Source organism: Taeniopygia guttata, chromosome 15, assembly GCF_048771995.1.
Source record: "Taeniopygia guttata chromosome 15, bTaeGut7.mat, whole genome shotgun sequence".
Lineage (NCBI taxonomy): Eukaryota > Metazoa > Chordata > Aves > Passeriformes > Estrildidae > Taeniopygia > Taeniopygia guttata.
The window spans coordinates 9,754,018-9,777,712 of record NC_133040.1 but is presented as its reverse complement, the minus strand read 5'-3'; the positions used below and the strand labels follow the sequence as shown (position 1 = coordinate 9,777,712).

Here is a 23,695-nt window from a genome sequence, read left to right as displayed (position 1 = left end):
CGAAGGAATCCCCATCAGCTCCCCCAGCCCCTCACACCCGCCATCCCCCCCAGCCCCTCACACCCGCCGTCCCCCACCAGCCCCTCACCCCTCCATCCCCCCTCAGCTCCTCACCCCTCCATCCCCCCCAGCCCCTCACACCCGCCGTCCCCCCCCAGCCCCTCACACCCGCAGCCCCCCAGCCCCTCACACCCGCCGTCCCCATCAGCCCCTCACACCCGCCGTCCCCATCAGCCCCTCACACCCGCCGTCCCCATCAGCCCCTCACACCCGCCGTCCCCCCCCCATCCCCTCACACCCACCGTCCCCCCTCAGCCCCTCACACCCGCCATCCCCCCCAGCCCCTCACACCCGCCGTCCCCCACCGGCCCCTCACACCCGCCGTCCCCATCAGCCCCTCACACCCGCCGTCCCTCATCAGCCCCTCACCCCTCCATCCCCTCCTCCCCCGCGAGCAGCAGAGCCCCTCCCCGCCCTCAAGGCCGGTTCCCGGTGGCCCCGAGCCGCCCTTTCCCCTCACCATGAACGGGCCGAGCCCCGCGGAGCGAGCGAGCGGCAGCGCCGGGCGCGGAACTTCCGCCGCTCTCCGCCTTCCGGCGCCGCCCGGGTGCGCCCCCAAACCCGTCCGATGGCCCGGCGGGCCCCGCCGCCGCGCCGCGCTGCTGCCGCCTCACGGGCTCGGCCCGGCTCGGCCCGGCTCGGCCCGACCTCCCCGCTGCCACCGGGACGCAGGGCGGGCTGTTCTCCGTGCGCCCAGCCGGTGAGCGCGCTGGCGGAACGGCAGCGGCGGGGCGGGTTGGCGGCCGGACGGGCAGCGCGGACACGGTGTGAGGAGGGGGCTGCGGCCGCGGCCTGGGCGGCGGGGCCGGGAGGGATCGGGGGGTTCCAGGGGTTCCAGGGGTTTCCAGGGGATTCCAGGGGGTTCCAGTTCGCTTGGCCCGGCCCGGTGCCCGCCGGGACGAGGGTGAGGCCTGGGGGTGCGGGGCGAGGCCCGGCGGGGTGAGCGCAGCCTGGGCCCGGGGAGGGATGCGGGGGCTGCCAGAGGGGCTCTGTGGCTGCTTTGGGCGACTCCTGCGAGCTGCAGCGCACCTCTGGGTGGCTCTCGGGTCCTGCTCGGGGGTGGCTCCTGGGTGGCTTTGTCCTTCCCGTGCTGTCACACACGGGGTTATCCCTGCTCCCCCCCCGCCCCAGCTGCCTGTGGTGCTGCTTCTCCTCCCACTTACCGTTTTCCTTGCGGCTGCAGCCAGAGGTGAATGGGCTCCAAAGGACTCGGAACTGCGGAGGGAAAGGCTTAAGTCCCCAAATCAGCCGCAGGGAATGTGCTTGTCCATGCAGGAGCTGTCCGAAGTCTCTGGATGGGGGTCATGTGCGCGTGTAAATGAGCATCACACGCTTCCCTTGAAGAAGTGACCCCTCAGGTGAGTGCTTTGTTGCTATTTATAAAGCTCTGGGTGTTTTATCTGGTGAAAGGCAGTAAATCGGTGTCCCTTGTGCCCTTTGCCTCCTGTCCCTGGCCGGGTGTTGTTCTTATCTGTTACCAAGGAAGGAGCAGAGGCTGGAGGGGGGAGGTGGAGCACAGTGTCAACACCACTGATTTGTTTATTTTTCCACTTAAAATCTCCCAGCCAGCAGCAGGCTGTGGGCTGTGCTGGAAGGATTCCCTGCCAGTGTTTTTGTGTCCCTGCTGCAGCCCCGTGACAGTCACTGGGGTTTTTTTAGGTTTTTTTTTTAGACCACTTTCCCTCTGCTGTCGGATTCTCCTCTCCCCTGCAGGGAGCCAAGAACTGCCCTTCTATGAGTGTTGTTTCCACTCTGCTCTGGTTTTCCAGGCTGTTTGCTGTGAGGATCCTTTGCTCCCTGAGGCTCCAGCCATGTTCAGTGCCAGCCAATCCTCCAGGGCTCAGTTCCTGGACAAGGCCCGGCAGGCGCGGGAGGAGCGGCGGGAGCTGAAGGAGAGGGAGAGAGCTGCAGTGCAGCTCCAGGCTCTGGTCAGGAGGTTTCTGTGTCGATGCCACCTGCAGAGGGAGATCAGGTGTGTGGGACTCGTGGGATCATGCAATGGCTTGGCTTGGAAGGGACTTTAAAGCTCATCTCATGCCAAACCCCTCACCACTTTTTGCCAACATGGCCTTGGGCATTTCCAGGGATGAGGCAGCCACAGCTTCTTCCATCCTCACAGGGAAGGATTTCTTCCCAGTATCCCACCTAACCCTGTCCTGTGTCAGTTTGAGTCCATTCCCCTTTTTCCTCTGTAAAAAGTCTCTCTCCATCTTCCATGTGGGGCCCTTCAGGGAAGGAATTCTTTGCTCTGTGATTGCTTTTTAACTCCTCGTTTTTCCCTCTTTGCTAGGAGAGAGGTGGAGGATTTCTTTGGGACAAATGAATGTGGCTCAAGTAAAAGAAGTGCCCTGTCTGTGTTCAGGATTGCCAGGAAGCTGCTGTTTGTGTTCAATCCCAAGGAGGACAAGGAGGTGAGGACACTGCCCTCACATCCTGCTGTGCTTTTGGGGACAGGTTAAATATGTTTAATTCTTTACTCAGTGATCTTGGAGGTTCTTGCAATATATTTTGCCTTCAGCAAGGTTCTCTCTGGCTCCTGGCCCTTCCTGAAGGGATCTGCCTGTAGGATTGAGATGGGAGAAACCTTGACTTTTTCAGCAGTGGTTCTGTATTTGGGACATCCTTTAATGGATGTTTTTCCTGGTGACTGTGCCAGCTGCAGGAGCTGAGCAGTGCCTGCGGATTTTGGCACACCCCAGTTCCCCAGGCAGGTACACTGGGACAGCTGCCAGAGATGTGTGCTGGCACAGGGAAGGCTGTTTGTACCCCAGCAGCTTTTCTCACCATGCCCTGAACTTGTGGGTTCAGAGTGAAGCCCTGAAATGATGATCCCAGGAAGCTGTGAGGGCTGACTGGAAGGAAACCAACTGCGAAATGGAAAGCTCTGTTCCAATGGCAGCAGCAGTGAGGGATTTTTTTAATCTCTGTCCCATGGAAACCTGTGCTCAAATGCAGTTTTCTGTTGGTACAGCACCCAAAAAAACCCCTGTGTTCCCAAGGAGGGAATTCTGCACAGCAGCAGTAGGATGTGTGTGCTCCCAGGGAAGGAGCCATGAGGATTCTTGTAGGAAATGTGCTGGGGACATTTGCTAATTTGAGACAGAGAGATCTTCCTCCCTTTGCTGAGCTGTTCTTGTGCTTTTCCAGAACAGCCCTTCCTGTAGTTAGAACTAATCCCACCTTTGGATTTTCCCAGAGGTTTGAAAAGCTGTGCCGTTGTATCCTGAACAGCATGGATGTGGAGAACGAGCCCAAGGTCAGCAGGGGGGTTTGGTTTGGAGTGGGGAGGGCTTGGTGGTCGTTTTTAGCTCTCTGTGTGGGGATTTACTTTGCTAATATGTAACTTTTAGATTTCAGAAACCCTTGAGCACTGTGGAAAGTCCTTTAGTATTCCTGGGATATTTTTTCTCTGTGCAGCCACGGGAGTTAAAGGACACTTGGTTTCTGGGGTGGGTGATGTGAGAATTTGGGGAGAGGAGCATCAAGGTCCCACTGCTGGGTTCAGTTCCCAAACTCTGCCCAGCAGTAGCACAAACCCTGATCCCTCTGTGCATCCCCCCTTGCTCAGGTGTGGTATGTGTCACTGGCACTCTCCAAGGACCTCACCCTCCTCTGGATCAAACAGATCAAAGACATCCTGTGGTTTTGCTGTGAATTCCTCAAGCAGCTCAAGGTGAGGGCTATTCCTGTGTTTTCTCTCCCTGCATTTGGCAGGTGGCACAAGGCTCAGTGGATTTGTTAACTCTGCTGTTTGTTATCCCAGCCTGACATCCTGCAGGACTCCAGACTGGTGAACTTGCACCTCACAATGCTGGTCACCTTCACAGACACTTCCACCTGGAAGATCCTCCGGGGAAAAGGTTGGTGCATCCAAATCTCACTGATCTGGGACTTGGCGTTAAAATTTACTGAATGTTCTGGTACAAGTTCCAGAGAAGCTGTGGCTGCTCCATCCCTGGAAGTGTCCAAGGCCAGGTTGGAGAGGGTTTGGAGCAATCTGGCATAGTGGGAGGTGTCCCTGCCCTTGGCAGGTTTTTGGGATGGGATGATCTTTAACATTCCTTCCAACACAAACCCTTCTGGGATTCTGTTTCTGCATCTTGGTTGCCCCAAAGATTCATTCTGCTCCTGTGTTTGCCCAAATTAAGGATTCCCTTGGGATTAGATTCTTCCCCTTGGGATTAGGCTGTTCCCCTTAGGACGCCAACAGTTGTTACAGCATTTTTATAATATTCCAGAAACCCCCACACAAGGGTAAGGGAATGTGCTCTTAAGTCTGGGGTTTTGTAGGAAATAGATGTAGAAAAGGCAGATAACTAGTGGGAGGAAATGAGACTCTTAGAGCCTAAACAATACAGTGTGAAATGCTGCCAGAATGATGGGTTTGTGTAGAAGGACAAGGATTTTGGACAAACCTTTGTGTGGGGGAGTCAGAGTGGGGCTGTGGTGCTGTGGGAGTGACATGAGTGCTTTAACCCAAAGGTGAGACCCTGAGACCTGCCATGAACCACATCTGTGCCAACATCATGGGCCACCTGAACCAGAAGGGCTTCTACTCCGTGCTGCAGGTCAGTCTGAGCTGCCACAGTCCCAACCTCACCCAAACCAGCCCCAGCCCTGCCTGTGCTCCTCTCCTGAGGCGCTTTTTGGGTCTGTGTTGGGGTCTCAGGGATGAGCTGCCAGTGATTTGTACATGATTATATTTTTCTCAAGCAAAGCAAAAATTTCTCAAATTTCTCAAGTAAAGCAGAGTGTCCCCACCTGAGACCAAATCCACCTTTCCCCTTGTGTCACTGCTGCTGAACCTAAATCCTCCTTAATCACCCCATCATGAGATGGACAAGGACAAGTCCTACATAATTTTGCCAAACTTTGCACCTGCCACATTATATTGGTTGGGTTTGTTTGCTGCTCTGCTGGGAAAAGGAACTGATATAATGAATATTTTAAATAAGAATTACATTACCAAACTCTGAGCCTTGCCTGTTAATTTTTAAAGCCTGTGAGCACAGGTTCTAGGGAAATAAGTCCTGCAGAGTGTCTGATTTCATTGCAGTATCTCTCTTGTGCCATTATTAACCTGAAGTCCTTCTAGTTCTGCCAAATAACTTGTAAGAACTGGATTTTAGGCTGCTCTGATGTTCTTATTCTCTGCATTAAATAAACTTAATGACTTTCAGGAGTAATAGTATTTTTTTTCCTGAGTACTACAGGGATTTTATATTTTGATTTCTCTTTTTCATTCCAGATTTTGCTAACTAATGGCTTGGCAAGATCCAGACCTTCCCTGTCCAAAGGTTCCTTAACTGCCATCTTCTCCCTTGCCTTGCGGTGAGTCAGGTGGAGCTGCTTGGGGGGATTTGCAACCAAACTTGGGGTTTTTTTAGAGTTTTGGGTGTTTTTTTAAGACTACTCATTCTTTCAGTGGTTTTGTGCCATTGAGAATATCACCCTGAGAAAAAAAGTTGCTTTAGGCAAATGGCTCACTTAGCAGTCACCCTTTTTCAGATTAGAGTGGCTTTAAGTCAGAAATTAGTGTGAGACTAAATTTGAGGGTGCAGTTCAGTTCAGGGTGAAGTTGCTCTGAGAACAGAAGTGTGAGTGAATGATCTTTTCCCTGGGATGCTTCAAAGCCAGGTTGGAAAGGGCTTGGAGCAGCCTGGGATAGTGGAAGGTGTCCCTGCTCGTGGCAGGGGTGTGGGGTGGGCTGAGCTTTAAGTTCTCTTCCAACCCAACCCATTCCCTGTGTCTGTGGTTTTTGCTGAGGGAATTCCCAGGTACCAGTTCTGGATGGCTCAGTTGGAGGCTGTGTTGCTTTCCCAGGTTGGGTTGAGCTCTGAAATGTCTCTCTCTCTCTGTAGCCCTGTGGTTGCTGCACAGTTCTCAGACAATCTGCTGAGGTCCTTCCTGATCCATGTCATGTCTGTGCCTGCTATAATGACACACCTTGCTACTCTCACCCCTGAGGTAAGTGGGTGATCTCAGAGGACTGATTATCACACCAGGCCACTTCTTATTCCATTTTATCAGCTCTTGGAACAGAGTTTTGGCATTTCTCTTTGCCATTTTTAGTTCTCTGTTGTGAAAGCCTTGCAAATGCTCTGGATTTCTAATGCAGAAGTTACTAATACCAGTGGGATGATGGGCTGAACTGCCCTAAAATACCTAAGTAAATAAATATAATGAAAGCATATATGACCCACAGCTTGAATTTTTCATGCCCTTGCTCTTCCTTTTCCACAACCACAGACAGAACCAAAGCCAAAGATCACCCTTTTGGATGGCAAAGGCTCTGTGTGGGTCACAAATGTGCTGCCCACTAATCCAGTTCAATCTGCTTGGTGCAGACAGGCAGGTTTTGTGCCAAATGGGCAATTCCTGTGTTCTTGCAGACAGATCATTGCAAAGGTCTGATTCCATCTCCAGCATGACCTGCTCACCTGCCAGGGGTTTTATTTCCCAGCCCAGCTCCGTGTCAAACGCTCTGTGGGGCAACAGTCTCAACTTGGTGCTTTATTTGGGAAGCAAAGCCAGTGCCAAGTGCTGCTGGCAGATCAGGAGTGGGAATGTGGTGCTTCCCAGCCTCACTGGCCCTTCCATGCTGTCTCCCAGCGCCTGGCAGTGATGGAATCCCACGATCTCTTCCGGAAATTCATCCTGTTCCTGAGCCGGGAGTCCCAGTGCCGGGATGTCTGCGTGTGCCTGGAGGGCAGTCACACTCTCTGCTTGCTGGGTGAGCACCTCCACCTCTATTATTGGATTTGAAAAAGAGTCTTGATTCAGATCTTCATTTTCCATGGGGCAGAGCTGCTTCCAACTCATCAGTTTTAATTGTTATTTTGATAATTTTCTCTAAATAATAACTGAGGTGTGTTTTGGGATGTTACAGACAAGGTTTAAGACCTTTGCAAAGGGAAGAAGGGCCAGAGATTTGCTCTTGTATCCATGTCATGCATCATCATGCCAGCTTTTCACTAGGACTCTAAGCAAGTCTTGGAGTGTGGGCGACTTGGCTCTCCCTCCCCTAAATGCTGCTGCAGATTTAAATTCATATTTCTGCAAAAGTAACAAGATTACCAGTTGGGACTCTGAGATAACCAGGGGTTGTAACTTCTAGTATGTAGAAGGTGTTGGTGGGAAGGTGGCCAAAGGGACATGTCACCTCAGGGATTGATGTGTGCTGGAAATGGCTTCACTGGTGACACAAATCCTCTTCTGGGACTGGGAAAGGATTCACTTCACCTGTAACCCCTGTCCCACAGCATCTGTTCCTCTTTAAGCCTTGCTGTGCTGGTCCTTCCTCCAGGCAATCTGGTGTTCCTGGGCTCCCTGAATGACCAGGTGCTGGTGGAGGAGACAGCTCATTTTGTGGGGGTGCTCATCCACATGCTCTCCTACTGCCAGAAGTACGTGTCCCAGAAGAAATCCAACCTCACCCACTGGCACCCTGTGCTGGGCTGGTTCTCACAGACTGTGGATTACGGGTGAGTGGGCAGGACCTCACTAGGAGAGATGATGAAGCCTCTCCTTTTATTTTTAAATTTTTTTTAATGTATTGCAAAGTGTTTTATGTCTTGAGATGAACAGACATAATTTCTCAGACATTTCAGGTTCTAGCTGCACAATAAACTGTAGCATTCCTGCACAGACTGTTCCATGGGTGGGTGCATATTCCAGTTTGGATTAGGAGCTAAATGGATCAGTATCACTGCTTGGTGTTTTATTCCAAGCTGCCTTCTAACCTGTCCTCCTGCTCTGTCTTCCAGGCTGAACGAGTCCATGCCCCTGCTGACCAAGCAGCTGCAGCACCTCTGGGGGGTCCACATGATCCGGATCCTCTTCAGTGATGTGCTCAGCAAGAAACTGCTGGAAAATCAGGAGATAGCTCAGCTGCCAGCACAGCCAATCTCCCCTCAGAACAGCCTTCCTATGAAAAGTCAGTTCTGGAGGATTTTGGGATTTCTTTGTCTGTGTGTGTGTTTATGTGGATCTCTCTCCTAAACTCTCAGGGCTTTGACTTTTCCACTTCTGCCAAAAGCTTTGAATAATTACTTGCAGTAGCTGCTGCTGCTTAGGTGGGGATGTGATGCCTCCTACTTGTAATTCCTCCTTGGAATGCTTCTGTGACCTGGGGCAAGTCTCTTTCTTTGGTGCTAGAAAAATATTTGCTTATTTTAGCAGTTTCTTTTCATCGTTTTCTCAAGTAGCTGAAGTCCTTTTGGCAAAAATTTAGACTTCCAGGGGAAGATGAGAGCTCAGCTTCCAATATGGAAAGCAAGATGAAGCTGGATCTTGCACCTGTGAGGTGTGGTGGTCCTGCAGAAAAGGATTTGGGATAAGATAACTGATAATGTGATATTTTCTAGCTGTTGCCTATAACACGGGATCCCATGGTCATTATTTGCTGCAGTCAGGACCATGGATCACGAGTGGTTTGGGTTGGAAGAGCGCTTACAGCTCATTCTTTTCACCTTGTCCTACAGAGCATGTGTAGAACTGTGGAATGGTTTGAGTTGGAAGGGATTTGGGGCCATGGGCAGGGACACCTCCCACTATCCCAGGCTGCTCAGAGCTTCATCCAGCCTGCCCTGGGACACTTCCAGGGATCCAGGGGCAGCCACAGCTTCTCTGGGTACTCTGTGCCAAGGCCTCACCTCCCTCACAGGGAAGAATTCCTTCCCAAAATCCCATCTAACCCTGCATTCCTCCTGTGTTTCTGCCCCCAGACCTGTTCAAGAGAGCTTTCCAGAAGTCAGCCTCAGTCCGTAACATCCTGAAGCCGGTGGGAGGGAAGCGCGTGGACTCTGCCGAGGTGCAGAAGGTTTGCAGCATCTGTGTCCTGTACCAAACCACCCTGACCACCCTCACCCAGATCCGCCTGCAGATCCTCACAGGTCAGGCCACCTCCCTGCTGCTCAAATCCTTTCCAGTGGAGAGGGAAAAAAAAAAAAGAGATTTTCTTATTTCTGTTGATTTGTTGGGAGTTTTATCACTGCCAACAGGTTATTGACTGGCTGGGGAAGGCTTGTTCCATCCTGAATCATCCGTGGGATCAATAACATTCAGCACCACTTGATTGAGCACAAACTCTCAAGAATACAAATTAAAGCAAGTTTTCCTCTCGTGAAACCTTGCTTACTCCCTCTCAATCTTCAGCCTGAGTCAGGGTTTTTGAGGAGCCTGGCAATATTAATCTTTTTGTGGTGGAAACACTGAATGCTTTCATACTTGGGAATAAGTTGCCTGTCTTGGGAAGGGGTAGAGGAGGAGATCAGCACTGTTTTGGTCCTGTGGGCAGAGCAGGGAGCAAGTCCAGAGCTTTGGGTGCTTTGTGGTGACCATGGGTGCAGCCCTGTTGTGTTCTCATCCCTAAGGTGGATGTGGGATCACAGGAATTCATTATTTTCTGAAGTTGCCAAAGAATTACGGGGAAAAGGTTCAAGATGTGCAAACAAAGCATCATTAAAAGTTCATGTTTTTTTTTTTTTTTGTGCTTTTGTGGTGATTGTCCACCTCCTGTAAATGCAGACAACTCTGGGAGCCAAATGGGATGCTCATGTTCCTCTTCTGCTTTGCAAAAGGCTCTTTCAGCTTCAAGTCTCACCTCTCTGAGCTTTCACAAGCAGCAGAATGAGCTTTACCGGGTGCACTTTATTTTTTCATAGGTCTCACTTACCTGGATGATCTGCTGCCCAAATTGTGGGCTTTCATCTGTGAGCTGGGACCACAGGGGGGGTTAAAACTCTTTTTGGAGTGTTTGAACAACGACACAGAGGAATCCAAGAGGCTGCTGGCCATGTTGATGCTCTTCTGTGACTGCTCCCGTCACCTCATCACGTAGGTAGCTCATGGATGGGAATTCCTGGATTTGTGACATGGAGCTGTTTTGTTCCTTCAGGTTCAAGAGAAACATTTAAGGTTTTAGGTCTTTTCATGAAGATAAGTAGGCAGGGTAAAGGAGCAAGTTTTTGGGATTGAGTCCTGAGAAATAAAAAGCTTCAAAAGGACTTTTCTCCCTCAGCCGTGTGCTGCTTGCAGCTGGTGACAAAACTGAGCAGGAGGGGGAAAAGGAACAACACAAAAGATGGGAAACGGAGTGGAAAATTGCCCTTGCTGGTCACCAGAGACAATTCTCTCCTCTTGAATGAGGCAAAAATTTTCTTGGGAATGGAAAAGGTCCTTTTAAGCCTGAAACACTGACTTTGCTTGTATCTCAGCCTCTCATACCATCTTCTGTTAGGATCTGCTATCAGTCAAAATCCATAAATAAGGTTTGGTTGTTTATGACTTTAGATCCTCATGGGTGTCAGTTGTCATAGAAATAAGAGCTGCTGCTGCTAAAGGATAATGTGCCTTTATGAAAATTTCAACAGGGAATTAAATTTACACTTGTGCATTTGCATTTGTTTGCTCTGACAGGATTCTGGATGACATTGAGGTCTACGAAGAGCAGATTTCATTCAAACTGGAAGAGCTGGTGACCATCTCCTCTTTCCTGAATTCCTTTGTGTTTAAGATGATCTGGGATGGAATTGTAGGTGAGCACTTTTAGTAGGTTAAGTTGATGTTACTGTCAGAACCACAAATGGCATTAATTTTGGAATTTGAAGCTTCTGCTAATTATTCCTTGGCACAAAAAGCACTTTCAGTGTAGGAATATGTCCCAGTCTTTTGATGTCCAGATGCCACAATCATGCGTTGTGCCAAATCCAGAGCACTTCCCTATTTGCAGTAAGGATTTGTGTAACAGACATGATGGGCATGTTGGTTTTTGGCAGAGATGAGGTTTAGCAAGGCTGGGCCATGTGTTAGACAAGAGCAGGGCAGTGCTGTGACCAGGCAGAGCAGCTTGCTTGGGTCTCTGTAGAATCTGCTGTGGATCTCTCTGCTGGTATAATTTGGGTACAGCTCAGCTCTCTGGTAATTAGCTGAGTTAGTCCAGTTCTGATGTGAAATGAGATGGCTTTGATTAGCTCTGTTTAAAGAACAGACCATCTCTCTTCCCAGAGGCACAAAATCCTTCCCTGCAGAGGCCGTACAGATCAGGAAAACACCCTAGTGCTGTTACTGTGGGGAGGATAATCAAGCTGTGGCTTCTGCTGGTGCCAAGGGTGCCTGGACTTTGCTGCCTTGTTCCTTTTGTGCAGAGAATGCCCGAGGGGAGACCCTGGAGCTGTTCCATTCTGTCCATGGCTGGCTCATGGTGCTGTACGAGCGGGACTGTCGGCGGCGCTTCGCTCCTGAGGATCACTGGCTGCGCAAGTGAGTGGCCCAGGGCAGGGATTCTGGGCAGCTCCAGGCTTGTCCCACTGCTCCACGTCCTCTGGGGATCCTGATTTGGAATTCCTTATTGACATTCTGCCTGTGGGGTTGAGGTGGGAACTGCTGCCTGTGGTTGCAGTTACGGTTGCCCCTCGTGTTGTGCTTTTCTCGTGTTGTGGGAGGTTTAGGTGGTGCTTTGAATACTGACTCAGAACCCAAGAGCTTGGGTGTCCCTGGGCTCTTTTACCTTCTTAATGTGTACACTGAGCACTTCAGTTATCTTTGGAATCACTGCCTGTTCCCTCTCTCCCACACGTGGGTATTTCTCAGGGATCTCTGAATCTCTGCCTTTCTTTGTCAAGGGACCTCAAACCCAGCGTGCTCTTCCAGGAGCTGGACAAGGACAAGAAACGAGCCCAGCTGCTCCTGCAGTACATCCCACATGTCATTCCTCACAAGAACGTGAGTAGGATGGGGGTAGAGGGTGGAGGCTGGGAATCAATGGCCTGGGTGGCCATTGGGGTGGGAGGGACACGTGTCTGGAACATTTTGTGACATGGAGCTTCTTTTGAAATGCCAGCCGAATAAAAGTCAACTGCTTCATCCTCACCTTCCCCAATAGATTTCCTCTAAATGTCTTGATTCTGTCACTGAGAGAGGACTGATCTGTGTCCTCACCCCTTCCTAGTGCATTTCCTTCAAATGTCTTGATCTCTGTGTTGAGACAGAACTGATGTGTGTGTGCAGCTGCACACACAGGGTGAAAGTGGCACCATTGGGAATAGCTGGGATCAGGACAACCAGCAGCAGTTTTGTGTGTCAGGAGCCTCCCAAATCCCCGCTGCCCTGCAGGATGAGGATCCCCATGGATTGTCCATTTGTTTTCTTTTTGCAGAGGGTGCTGCTTTTCCGGAACATGGTCACGAAGGAGAAGGAGAAGCTGGGGCTGGTGGAGACGAGCTCGGCGTCCCCTCACGTCACCCACATCACCATCCGCCGCTCCCGCATGCTCGAGGTGAGGGACACGAGCCAGCCCACGGGGCAGCAACCTGGCCTGACAAAACCAGGGCAGGTGGTGTGTTTTACCTTCTCTGGGGCTGCTGAGGGATCCACTCCCAGAACTGACGTTCCAGGAGAATGCTGGATCCTCATTCAGCTCAGGCTGCTGCAAACTTGGAATTTGGACTTGGAAAATGCTGGTTTTTTGAGCTCAAGACTCAATGACAAATGGAGATTTCTGTGGTGGGCCTGTGTCCTGTCTCTGCTGCATCTCTGGGTGGATTTTTCATGTGTCTCTCTCTGGGATTGCCCTCTGGATTTTCTGCTCTGTGTAGGATGGGTACGAACAGCTCCGGCAGCTTTCCCAGAATGCCATGAAAGGAGTGATCAGGGTGAAGTTTGTTAATGACCTGGGGGTCGATGAGGCTGGTATTGATCAAGATGGGGTCTTCAAAGAGTTCCTGGAAGAGATCATTAAAAAGGTGTTTGACCCTGCGCTGAACCTGTTCAAGGTAGGACACAGGTGCCACCTGAGGTGACCTGGTGCAGGCAAAGCCATTCTGGCTCACTGAGCTCTTATCTCTTTGTGCAGACCACCAGTGGTGATGAGAGGCTGTATCCATCCCCAACATCCTACATCCATGAGAACTACCTGCAGCTCTTTGAGTTTGTGGGGAAGATGCTTGGGAAGGCTGTGTATGAGGTAGGCCAAAAGCACCAGGCTGGGATCTTGTCAGTGATGGTGACTTTGAGGGCACCTGTCCTGCTTGGGGGGTGTTATTGAAGAGTGGAGTTTGGAAAAATGGCTTGGATAAAGATCCTCTTAGTGGAACAGGCTGGAATTTCTTTAGGCATGTATTACAGATAATCATGGAGGTAAAACCTTGTCATGCTTTGATTGTTCCTCATGATGCTGGGACACCAGCCTGTTTTTTGGTGTTCCACCTTACAAACAACTATTTGTGGATACCCCAAAGGGACATAAGGCAAAAAGGAGAATGAAATGTCAGAATGGCTCTGACAGAATGATTTGGGTTGGTTGGACTTTCTAGTCCAATCCCCTTCCCATGGGCAGGGACACCTTCCACCATCCCTGGTTGCTCCAATCCCTGTCCAGCCTGGCCTTGGACACTTCCAGGGATCCAGGGGCAGCCACAGCTTCTCTGGGCAGCCTCTGCCAGGGCCTCACTTCCCTCACAATGAAGGATTTTTCCATGTATCTGACTAAATTTCCCCTCTTTCAATTCAAACCATTCTTTTAAAGAACACATGGAGTTCCCCGGGTGCCTTTTTGCACCTGCCTTACTAATTGATGGATTTTAAGAGGATGTGAGGTTTGTAGCTGATTTTGGTGCCTTGCAAAGTGGTCTTTGCACTTGTTCCACACCACAAGATCTGCCTTGCAGGTAGCCAAAGATGCCACAACCACAAGTGTGTGGCAGGACCTTACCTGTGCGTCCTTCTTGTCCACAGGGAATAGTTGTGGATGTTCCATTTGCTTCCTTCTTTTTGAGTCAGCTCCTTGGGCACCACCACAGTGTCTTCTACAGCTCCGTGGATGAACTGCCCTCCTTGGACTCAGAGTTCTATAAAAATCTCACTTCAATTAAGGTTGGAGCAATAATTTTCCTGTCATTCCCCTCCCTGATTGCTGCCTGTTGTTAGAAACTGGGAGTGACTGGTGGTTCTGTTGCTGAACCCTGACCTTCTTTCCCTTTTTTTTTCCTTCTTCCCTGTTGTTCTCCAGCGTTATGATGGTGATATCAGTGACCTGGGCTTGACACTGTCCTATGATGAAGATGTGATGGGTCAGGTAGGTTTTTATTCAGTGATTTGTTGGGCCTTACCTTTGCTTTGTCCTCTCAGCTTGTCTGAGCTCAGCCATGGGATTCAGTATTTACCTGTGGGCAGAGAACAGCTTTTTCCACAAGAAGAGGTTCCCCTCTGACCCTTAATTTTTCTGCTTCTAGGGTTGAAAAGTGTTTAATGCTTCCCCTGCATAACTGGTGTGCCCCTCTTAAGAGAAGTCTGTGAATAGGGAGAAATTCCTTTTCTTTCCACATAGATGTTTCTGTCAGGGAAACTCCCAAGTGTGTCAGGAGGTCTCTTGGCCTAGAGAATGAAAAGCTGTTTGGCACTCCCTTAGGAAGACTTGGAGGTACTTGGTTGCATTGAACCCTGTGAAGCTCTGTGTGCAGAGCTGGAAAATCTGAAGAGATAAGAAAAAAATGCTTTTTGCTGGCAGTGTTGTGCTGTAAATTCCATGGGGAGCCATGGAGGACACCTGCTGCTGCCTCAGGATTGCTGAGGTTTCAGCTTGGAGGGTTCTTCCATGTGAAAAACGAAGGTAGGAGCAGGATATGGAGCCCAGCAATGAGACACTGAAGGCTGTAGTTCACTGAGATTAAAAATAACCTGGGCACTCCTGTTTCCCCAGTGCTTTGGTTGTGCTGAAGGAGCCAGGTGGGGTCACCCTGGCTGAACTCTGTGTCCCTGTAGCCACAGCCATGTCACAGCTGAGCTCATTCCCTGTGCTGGGCTTGAGTCTGACCTTGGAATTCACCTGGAGCTGAGGCACAGAGGCCTCTGTAAAGTAGGAATGAGGATGTGCTGCTTGGGCAAAGAGGAGTGGGGACTCTGCAGGCAGCACCTGGAGGGTCCTGCACTGGCCCTGAGCTGGAGGAGATCACCAGGCACTGGGAGATCCCTCCTGGCTCTCTGCCTTCCCGCCTGGAGTGCCCAGCTGGAGGGACAGAGCTCCAGGAGCTCCTGCATGAGATCTGTGGCTCAGCCAGCTTCAGGTTGTGCTGTCAGGCTGAGCTCTCCGAGCTTGCTCAGCCTCTGGATTCTGGGATTGTGACAGTCCCCCAGGGCTCTTGGAATTGATTTGTGTGTGGTTCAGCAGTGATGGATCAGACTGCAGAGGAGGCTTCCTTGGAGAAGGGCTGGCTCCACTGGTGGGAGAGCTGCAGTTCCTACTGTTCAATTACTCTGTTAATAGTTAAATGAAACTGGTTCGAGGCAGAAGCAGGATTATTACTTAAATTTTAAATCCTGCTGTTTTATTGTAAAAAAATAAATGTTTTATGGGGAGGTAACAGCTTAGCATGGCATTTCCTTCCATTGTGGTTCCAGGCAGTAATTAGCAATCCAATCATTTCTTCCCTCAGCTGGTTTGTCATGAACTTGTTCCTGGAGGGAAGACCATTCCCGTTACCAATGAAAATAAGTGAGTATAGCAATTAGATTTTTAAGGTCACCACTGCACAATACTTTATTCTGGTTCCTTGGGCTTGCATCTGGAATGAATTGAGATAGATTGGAGGAGAAGGAGCACATAAATATCTTAATAGAATTTGCTGGTTACAGTTCATCGGCAGAAATTGTATTAAATTTGATTTGCAAAATAAAAATTGACAATTTACTTCTTGAAACAGCACTTCTGAGGTCAAAGGCACCCAGTCAGGGAGATTTTGCAGGATTTAATGATGGTGATGGATACAGACAGATGGATTCAAAGCAATTCAGGCACACAGTCGTGAACACAGAGGGCACAGATGCTCAAAGACACCTTGGAGCAGACAGATCTCCTCAGAATGATAACATGTGGCAGTTGTATAAAGCACCGTGTTCCGAGCAGACAGTGCTGAATTCAAATGTACTCGACAGTCGTTCTTTAGAGCCGGGAAATCAGAGGAGACACCGAGCCCCGGGGCTGTTTTCACAGATAACCGGCTTTTAGATCGTTATCAGAAATGTCAACTCCAGAGCCTGCAAACCGACCCCACCTTTTTGTTCCTTTTTTTTTTATTTCCTTCTCTATCCCCTGCAGTGCTCATAAAAGCAGAATGAAATATCTATTAAGCAAATGTGTGTTTGAACTGGTGATCTGGGGGTTGTTATCTTTTTCCTGACGAATGGAAGCTGGATCCCACCTGGATCTGTGCTTTGCAGCCTGATGTTTCCAGGCTTTTCTCTTCTCCAGCTCTGGCCAGGGAGTTTGCATTTGAAAGCATCTTCCTCAGGCTTGTCACAAATCAGCTTGGGGAAAAAAAGTTGAAAGCCCTGGATGCTGCTCTAGTAATTTACAGCAGAAATTTGAAGCTTTTGCACCCAAAATTGGGAGTTGGAAGGGAGCAGAAGTGCTGGGAATGAGAGCAATCTGGAAACAGCTGGGGTGACCTTGCCAAAAACCCAGGCAGTGGAATTGTGGTGGGGTCTGTGTGGGAGCTGCTGAAGAAGAATCAGCAGGTTCAGGTGTTTTGCCTGGAGGTGAGAAGGGGAAGAGCCTCTCTCTAACAGAAAGTTCACCTTTCCCACATCCTGCAGGAAGGTGGGAATCTGCTTGATGTTTTTGGTGTGGTGTTTCTCCAGCCATGGGGCGGCAGAACCCAGTGAGCTGTTGGTCAGATCTAGAGGAGTCTGCCTGGAGAGCTGAGCTGTTAAAAGGAGTTGGAGCTGTGTCCAGCCAAGGTTGATCAAGGAGTTATTAAAGTCAATTAGTCCCTGAGCTGGGCAGGAGGTCTGAGAAATGCGCAGAGTCCCAGAGTGGGGAATGAGGTGGAAAAACGTCTGCTTAAATAACCAGCAGGGCCTGGAGGGGGAAGTATAACCCTGTCCAGGCTGTCCCAGTCCTTTTTGGGGCTGGAGAAACACATCAAGGACAGTTCAGTGGTGGGTTCTGGGTACCCCTGGCAGCTCCATGTCCCCCGTGGCACCTGCCTGTCCCACAGGATCAGCTACATCCACCTGATGGCACATTTCCGGATGCACACCCAGATCAAGAGCCAGACCGCCGCTCTCATCGGCGGCTTCAGGTCCATCATCAAGCCCGAGTGGATCCGCATGTTCTCCGCGCCCGAGCTGCAGCGCCTCATCTCCGGGGACAACGCCGAGATCGACCTCGAGGACCTGAAGTGAGTGACAGCTGGGGCTGCTGGCCGTCCCTCACCTGGCCTGGGAGCTGAGCTTTTCCTCTGCACAGCTCCTGGTGACTTGGCAGTCACTTGGCCACAGGTTTGCTGTTCCTACTTGGAGTGTGAGGAGCAGAAAGGAACAGGAGCTTTGGAATGTGTTCATTAAGGATAATTTGGGATGGGTCCTTTCTTCCATTGGTTCTGGGAGCAGCATTCCTGCCTGCTTTTCCCTTTCCTCTGATCAAGTGCCCAGGAAGTGCTGGGGGCTCAGTGTCAGCAGTGAGCCCTGACCTGTGGCAGGTGTTAGACAGGGCTTGGAGCAGCCTGGGCTATTGGGATTTGTCCCTGCCTGTGGCAGGGGATGCAACAAGATGAGCTTTAAGGTCCCTTCCAACCCAAACCATCCCACCTGAGTGATTCTTCCAGCACTTGTGCCCCTCCTGCTGCAATGGCAGGCCTGTCAGAGCCTTTCTCTCCCCAGGAAACACACGGTGTACTATGGGGGCTTCCATGGCAGTCACCGAGTCATCATCTGGCTCTGGGACATCCTGGCCAATGACTTCAGCCCCGAGGAGAGAGCCATGTTCCTCAAGGTGAGTGAGGAGCCATCCCTGCCCAGCTGGGATCTGGGGTGGTGGGGCCAGGGCTGTTCACCAGTTACCCAGGTGCTCTCTGAAGGGGCACCAGAATTCCTTACAGCTGGAAGTGCCCAGCAGAGCTCTGTGGGTGCTGTGGGGTCACCATGAATGTTGCCCTGCAGAGGTGGCTTTCTCCAAAGGCTGTCAGACACATGCTGGGGGGGGCTTTCACTGTGTGGCTGTTCTGCTCCCATCATCACCATGTGGCACTTTCCAGTTTGTCACCAGCTGCTCCAGGCCTCCACTTCTGGGCTTTGCCTACCTCAAGCCTCCTTTCTCCATCCGCTGCGTGGAAGTGTCTGATGACCAGGTAGGCATCCTGCTCTCAGGGCTTGGGAATTCCCTGCCCAGCTTCCTCCCCTCCATCTGACCTGGAAACCCTTAACATGGGAAGATGAGGTGTTAGAACAAGATATCAGGGAGAAATTCTTCCCTTTGAGGCTCTGGCACAGGGTGCCCAGAGAAGCTGTGGCTGCCCTATCCCTGGAAGGTCCCAAGCCAGGCTGGATGGGACTTGGAGCAGCCTGGGCTGGTGGAAGGTGTCTCCTGTCCATGGCAAGGGGACAGAACAGGATGAGCTTTAAGGTCCCTTCCAACCCAAACCCTTCTAGGATTCTGTACCTAAAAACAGCCCAATAGGATGCTCATGGCTGCACATACACACAGCAGTTCCAGACTCTTCCTGCCTGGATTCCCTGTGTTCCCCCAGGGTTGTGTTATCCCCCTGTGTCCCACCCATCTCCCTGCACACCCTGCCCATGTCAGGCAGTGAGTTACACGCAGAGATCCTTGGAGAGGGGTGTGAAACTGAGCTTTGGGCTTTAGCTCTCACTGTTCCCAGAGCCAGGTTCGTGCTGGCACCTCTGCCCCGTGCCTCTGTGCCAGGAGGGAGGTGACAGCTCTGTGCCCTTGCAGGACACGGGGGACACCCTGGGCAGCGTTTTACGCGGCTTCTTCACCATCCGCAAGAAGGAGCCGGGCGGGCGCCTCCCGACCTCCTCCACGTGTTTCAACCTCCTCAAGCTCCCCAACTACAGCAAGAAGAGCATCCTGCGGGAGAAGCTGCGCTACGCCATCAGCATGAACACCGGCTTCGAGCTGTCCTAGGCACGGCCCCGGCTCGGGATGGGGCTTGGAGCTGCTGCTGGAAGGGGGAGCCCTTCCCACGTGGAGCTGCGCGGGAGCCGAGCGCTCGCTGGAGGCCTGGAGGGGCAGCTGTAGTGGAGGTTCACAGGGATCCAGGGAAGAGCTGCTGGGTTCAGAGCTGGTTTTTCTTAGGCACGGCTCCAGGCTGGAGGAGGGGATGGGCCTGACCTTAATCCCTTCACTTGACACCCACGGAAATCATCCTTAAATCAAACCCCGGGGAAGCACGGAAGGAACGCTCCAAGTGCCACTCGGATTAGTGACAGTGAGATCCCCAGCAGGCTGGGCAGCTGCTGCCATGGGAGTGCTGCTTTTTCCTTCCCCAGGAGCTGGGCTGGCTGGAAGTGAGTCTGGGAAGCTGCACAAAGGCAGAGGGATGGCAGAGCCCACAAGGAGATGTCAGCGTTGGAAGTGCCTGGATGGGCACTGCTCTCCCAGGACAGGAGGATTCCAGGTGTCCCTGTTCCTGCAGGGTCCTGGATGTTTCTTGGAGAAGGAATCACAGGGAAGCAGCAGCTTCAGCAGGAGCAGATGGACCCTGTGGCTCTTGGGAAGGCTTTGGAATGCCAGAGGTTAAGGGCTGGAGCAGCAGGAGTGGGCTGAGCCAGCTGTGCCTCTGCCAGGCTCCTGGCAGACCCAGGCCTTGGGACAGAAAGAGTCATGTCTCAATTTCTCAGGAGCACTAAAGGTTTAATTTTCCTTGGTTTCCAGAGGACAGGAGCTGGCACACACTCGGGCTCCCCAGCACAGTGCTCAGGTGGGGCAGTTCCTCTCTGGAACCAGGGGAATGTGTCAAATCCTCTGGAAACCTCCACTGGCAAAATCCCTCCAGGATGGAGGTTTCCCTTTGCTTTCAGGCCCTTTCTTAGGGAGTTATTTGGACCCAGGGCAGACTCTCTGTGTAAGAGCCACATTTGCTTTGTTGCCAAACTCTTTCTTTCACTCACTTTGTCTCTTTCTGGCCTTATTTCTGTCAGTTGGTGTTTGCCTGGAACAGACAGCTTTTGCAGGGGGTGACTTGGGCAGGTGTGAATCCTTCCTGCCATTTCTGAGACACCCATAAAGTGTCTCTGCAGCTTCCCATCTTTGATCCCTTGAGCTGCTGCGAGCCCTGCCCTGGCTGCAGAGAGGAGAGACTCAGCTGCTCCTGGGCTGTGCTGGCCCTGCAGGGATTCTGGCACAGGGCAGAGCCATGGCATTGCCCTCTTGGGGGCAGGGTTAAAAGCCAGTCACCTTCTCCCCTTCACCTCGCTGCTGAAACAAGCTCCTGCACAGGCTGCTGGCTTCTGCCCAGGGTTATTTCTCTCTCCTTCCCTCCCTGTGGCACTGGGGATCCTCATTCCCCTCCCTGGCCATATCCCACCTGTCCTGCTGTCCTGCCTGGTCCGTCCCATGGGATCCCTGTGCCCGGGTGAGCTCAGCAGAGCACAGGGCTCCACACCCTGGCTTCTGGAAGAGCCCCCTCAGCCACAAGATTTCACAATATTTCCAAGGGGTCCGAGCAGCGAGATGGCTTTGGCTTCATCCTCCTCCTGTCGTGCTTCAGATGGATTTCAGAGAAATAACCCTTTTTTTAGAACCAATGCCTGGAAATGCATCTGGAAAGCAATGTCAGGATCCTTCTTCTCTGTCAGATCAGTGAGATTAAACAGGAGTGATGGGAAGTGTTGGTGCAGACAGGAATGTCTGCATCCAGAGGGTTCAGGACACTGGGCTGTGAGTCACAGAAATTAAAGATGATAGTAATTTTTTTTTTTTTTTTTTTTTTTTAACACATAGAATATTTTGGCATTAACCAGTTGGTGATTGTGTAGTTGGGAGGTTTAGGCACTGCCTTGGACCTCTCAGAGTTTAAATATCACCCAAAATCTCCTTTTTCCTTCTAGGAAATGCAGTGTGTCTGACTAGAGCACAATGAGCCTTCAGTGAAATGAGTTGTTGAACACTGAGATCAAATCCTTGCTCCCCTTTTCCCTTTGTTCCTCAGGAGTGCAATTCCTAGAAAAAAATTTAGCTTGGTCCCTCCAAACCTGGAGATGTTGCACTACAGACACTGCTCCTGTGCTGGAGCTGGTGTGGAAAATGTGATAAATGTCTGGGAAATTCCCAGTGGATGCAGGCAAGGATTCCTGTGGAGGGGCTGATTCCTGTGTCCCAGGGAGGCTGTGTCAGTCCCTGCCTGCTCTGTGATTTCTGCCCAGGGATGGTTTTACCACGGGGGATTCACAAGGATCTTTTCTATCCAAGAATTGCTGTCGTGGAGACCTTGGTTCCATCCCTGTGTGTTTGACCTGCAGAGAAAATAAAGCTGGGATTAATTTGGATGGTTGGGTGTCTCCTGGTCCTTTCCTAGGGCAGGGAATGTGCTGGTGAGATACTCCTGGCACCTCTTATTCCAAGGGTGGGCAGGCCCTGGCACAGGGTGTCCAGAGCAACTGTGACTCCTCCTGGATCCCTGGAAATGCCCAAGGCCAGGCTGAACAGAGCTTGGAAGCAACCTGGGATAGTGGAAGGTGTCCCTGCCCATGGCAGGAGGTGGAATGGGATGAGCTCTGAGGTTCCTTCCAACTGAAACCAGTCTGGGATTCCATGAATCTGCCAGGCTGCTCCCATGGGAATTCCTGTTGCCAGGCTGGTTCCTGGTGCCCCTGAGAGCTGGGATCTGTGGGGTGCTCCAGATGGGGGGGATATGAAGCCTGCTGAGCCCAAAGGGACTTGGCAGCATTGTTTGAAGCAGGATTTGCTCATGTTGGAACATGCTTGCAGAAGCTCTGCCTGGTCCTGCAGAGTGTTGGGACCTTGGTCCTTCCTGAGGGTGTTGATGCTCCTCAGATGCAGGGGCAGGTGCTGGGATCAGCAATGCTCAGGGTACATCTGGGAATGGTGACTGGAACCACTGGTGGAGAGAGAAACGGGCTGGAAATCCAAGTGGGATCCCCCAGAAGCTGAGATGAGCAGCTTCTGGAGCTGACATGGGCTTTGATGTTAATAACAATATTATAATATTGTGTGTTTCTGCCTGGGCCTGATGCTGGAAGCTCCTTGGAGGAGAGAGAGCTGTGCCTGCTGCTCCAGCTTCCCTCTGACTCCAGGTTTGGAGCCCTTCAGTGCCCCTCCATCCCTGCCTGGAGCCCTCCTGCCCCCCTGGCCATTCCCAGCGCGCTCTGGCTCTGCTGGGAGCAGGAGCACGGGAGAGGCTCCCAGTCAGTGTGCAAGTGCCATTGTTTTGACACAGAGGCATCTGGCACTGTCAGGAACTGCAAAAAGCAAGCCCAGAGCAGCTGCTGCCAAGGCAGAGCTGGCAGCAGCCAGGCCTGCACAGCCCCTGCTTCCCTGGCATCGGCCGGGATGTGGGCACGCATCGCTCGGGGCCACTGAGATGTGGCCGTGGCTATCCCAGGCCTTGGGACCATAAAACTGGGCACTGTGGGGTGAGGAGCTGGGGGGGAATCCCTGGAGGATGGGAGAGATCCGTGGAGGATGGGAGAGATCCCTGGAGGATGGGAGAGATCCCTCGGGGATGAAAGAGATCCCTGGAGCCTTGTGCTCGCTCAGTGCTGGCACAGAGCAGGGCTGGGTGTCCCAACCTGCTGCAGGCACGGGGTGTTCAGGAGCAAACAGCAGCTCCTGCTGCCCCTCTCCTGCTCCTACAGGCTGTCCCAAACCCCTGGCTCACACCCAGGCTGGTATTCCCTCTGTTCTGCACCTGTGCCCCGTGCTAGATTCCAGGTTAGGATGGAGAGGAGGCTGTGCTGTGCTCCAGTCTCATTCCTCATGTCTCTGCAGCTCATTTTGGTGTTTGCTCCCATTTACCAAGGGGTGCAGCAGCTCCTGCAGCAGGTGATGGACTCGTCACACCATGTGGCACTTGGCACTGTCACCACCTGGGTAAGTGGCACTGAACTGGTGCTCACAAGCTGCTTTTGTGGCTGTTTCTGAGGTCAAGTTCTTCAATCCTGACCCTCTACAGTTTCCCTGGGGTGGTTTGAGCCCTCCCTGTGTCGCTCTGCCTCTCTGTGCCTGCCCTGCCGAGGTGGGGAGGGGGCACTGGGGTGAGGTGGGCACTGGGGTGGGCACTTTGGGCCAGGCTGCAGCACAGGGTGAGCTGAGGGTCCCAGGCAGCCCCTTCCTCCACAGACAGGGCACAGGGCTGATGGTTCCTGCCCTGGGCTGCTTTGGGGAGTTTTTCCTTGCCCATTTCCAGGCTAAAAGGGGATTTCAGGAGCCCACAGGACTTGCCCTGCTGGAGGACCTGTGATCCTCTCTGCTCCTGCAGCTCCACTGCCAGGGCTGTGCACCCCAAAACTCACCAGCCTGGGGCTCCAGCACATCCTGTCAAGGTTGGGGCTCCCATCCCTCTCCTCCCTTCTGAGCCCTGGCCCAGGAAATGCTGCCTTGTGTAAATTTACATCTGACTTGGCACAATGGATGTTTGTGTCATCGCTGGCGGAGCAGCAGCCGTTCTGCTGCTCCCACATCGTGGTGGTAATCGAGGTGCTTGAGTTATAGCCCAACTTATTCCATTTTACAGCTCCTACAGCGTTAACAGATGTACAGGCATCTGATCCAATCATGCAGCAAGAGATTTTGGGGCCAGTTCTTCTCGTTTTGACAGTGTGGAAGCTGGGAGCAGCCATACATTTTACAAACAAGAATAAACGACCCTTAGCAACA

At 51.9% G+C, this 23,695-nt stretch overlaps 2 protein-coding genes across 5 annotated transcripts in view; one reads left to right on the top strand and one right to left on the bottom strand.

Moving 5' to 3' along the window:
• Positions 1–1,360, bottom strand: part of KCTD10 (potassium channel tetramerization domain containing 10) — a 14,317-nt gene extending 12,957 nt beyond the window's left edge. Inside the window, exon 1 of one of the 2 annotated variants that reach the window (XM_030285393.4) lies at positions 1,224–1,360. Coding sequence is in view for 1 of the 2 variants with exons in the window: in XM_030285392.4 (XP_030141252.1) it covers positions 521–523 (3 nt within the window). In the remaining variant the exon portion in view is untranslated. Of the gene's footprint in view, positions 1–520; positions 654–1,223 lie in introns of those variants that run through there. The other variant, XM_030285392.4, reaches the window with a different exon arrangement.
• UBE3B (ubiquitin protein ligase E3B) lies at positions 662–23,695 on the top strand. 3 transcript variants are annotated; one of them, XM_072935960.1, is made up of 28 exons: positions 662–760; positions 1,336–1,418; positions 1,830–2,032; positions 2,351–2,471; positions 3,257–3,316; positions 3,629–3,733; positions 3,824–3,920; positions 4,543–4,628; positions 5,309–5,391; positions 5,922–6,027; positions 6,673–6,793; positions 7,367–7,544; positions 7,827–7,996; positions 8,787–8,954; positions 9,726–9,897; positions 10,480–10,598; positions 11,208–11,322; positions 11,685–11,784; positions 12,218–12,337; positions 12,657–12,833; positions 12,914–13,024; positions 13,795–13,932; positions 14,069–14,134; positions 15,492–15,550; positions 17,055–17,237; positions 17,719–17,830; positions 18,093–18,185; positions 18,791–21,345. In XM_072935960.1, the coding sequence occupies exons 3-28, from the start codon at positions 1,872–1,874 to the stop codon at positions 18,980–18,982; spliced, it is 3,213 nt and encodes a 1,070-aa protein (XP_072792061.1). In that variant the 5' UTR covers positions 662–760; positions 1,336–1,418; positions 1,830–1,871; the 3' UTR covers positions 18,983–21,345. The 3 variants fall into 3 exon arrangements, with proteins under 3 accessions (XP_072792061.1, XP_072792062.1, XP_012433587.5); XM_072935961.1 differs by lacking the exons at positions 662–760; positions 18,791–21,345 and adding an exon at positions 22,839–23,695 and having other exon boundaries at positions 1,281–1,418; XM_012578133.5 differs by lacking the exons at positions 662–760; positions 17,055–17,237; positions 17,719–17,830; positions 18,093–18,185; positions 18,791–21,345 and adding an exon at positions 15,759–17,048 and having other exon boundaries at positions 1,281–1,418.

Bases quoted from the DNA above. Each gene is read 5' to 3' on its own strand.
- UBE3B (XM_072935960.1), top strand. From the start codon at position 1,872: ATGTTCAGTGCCAGCCAATCCTCCAGGGCTCAGTTCCTGGACAAGGCC. The intron at 3,921-4,542 runs GTTGGTGCATCC...TTTAACCCAAAG, and splicing joins GAAGATCCTCCGGGGAAAAG to GTGAGACCCTGAGACCTGCC. The intron at 18,186-18,790 runs GTAGGCATCCTG...GTGCCCTTGCAG, and splicing joins TGGAAGTGTCTGATGACCAG to GACACGGGGGACACCCTGGG.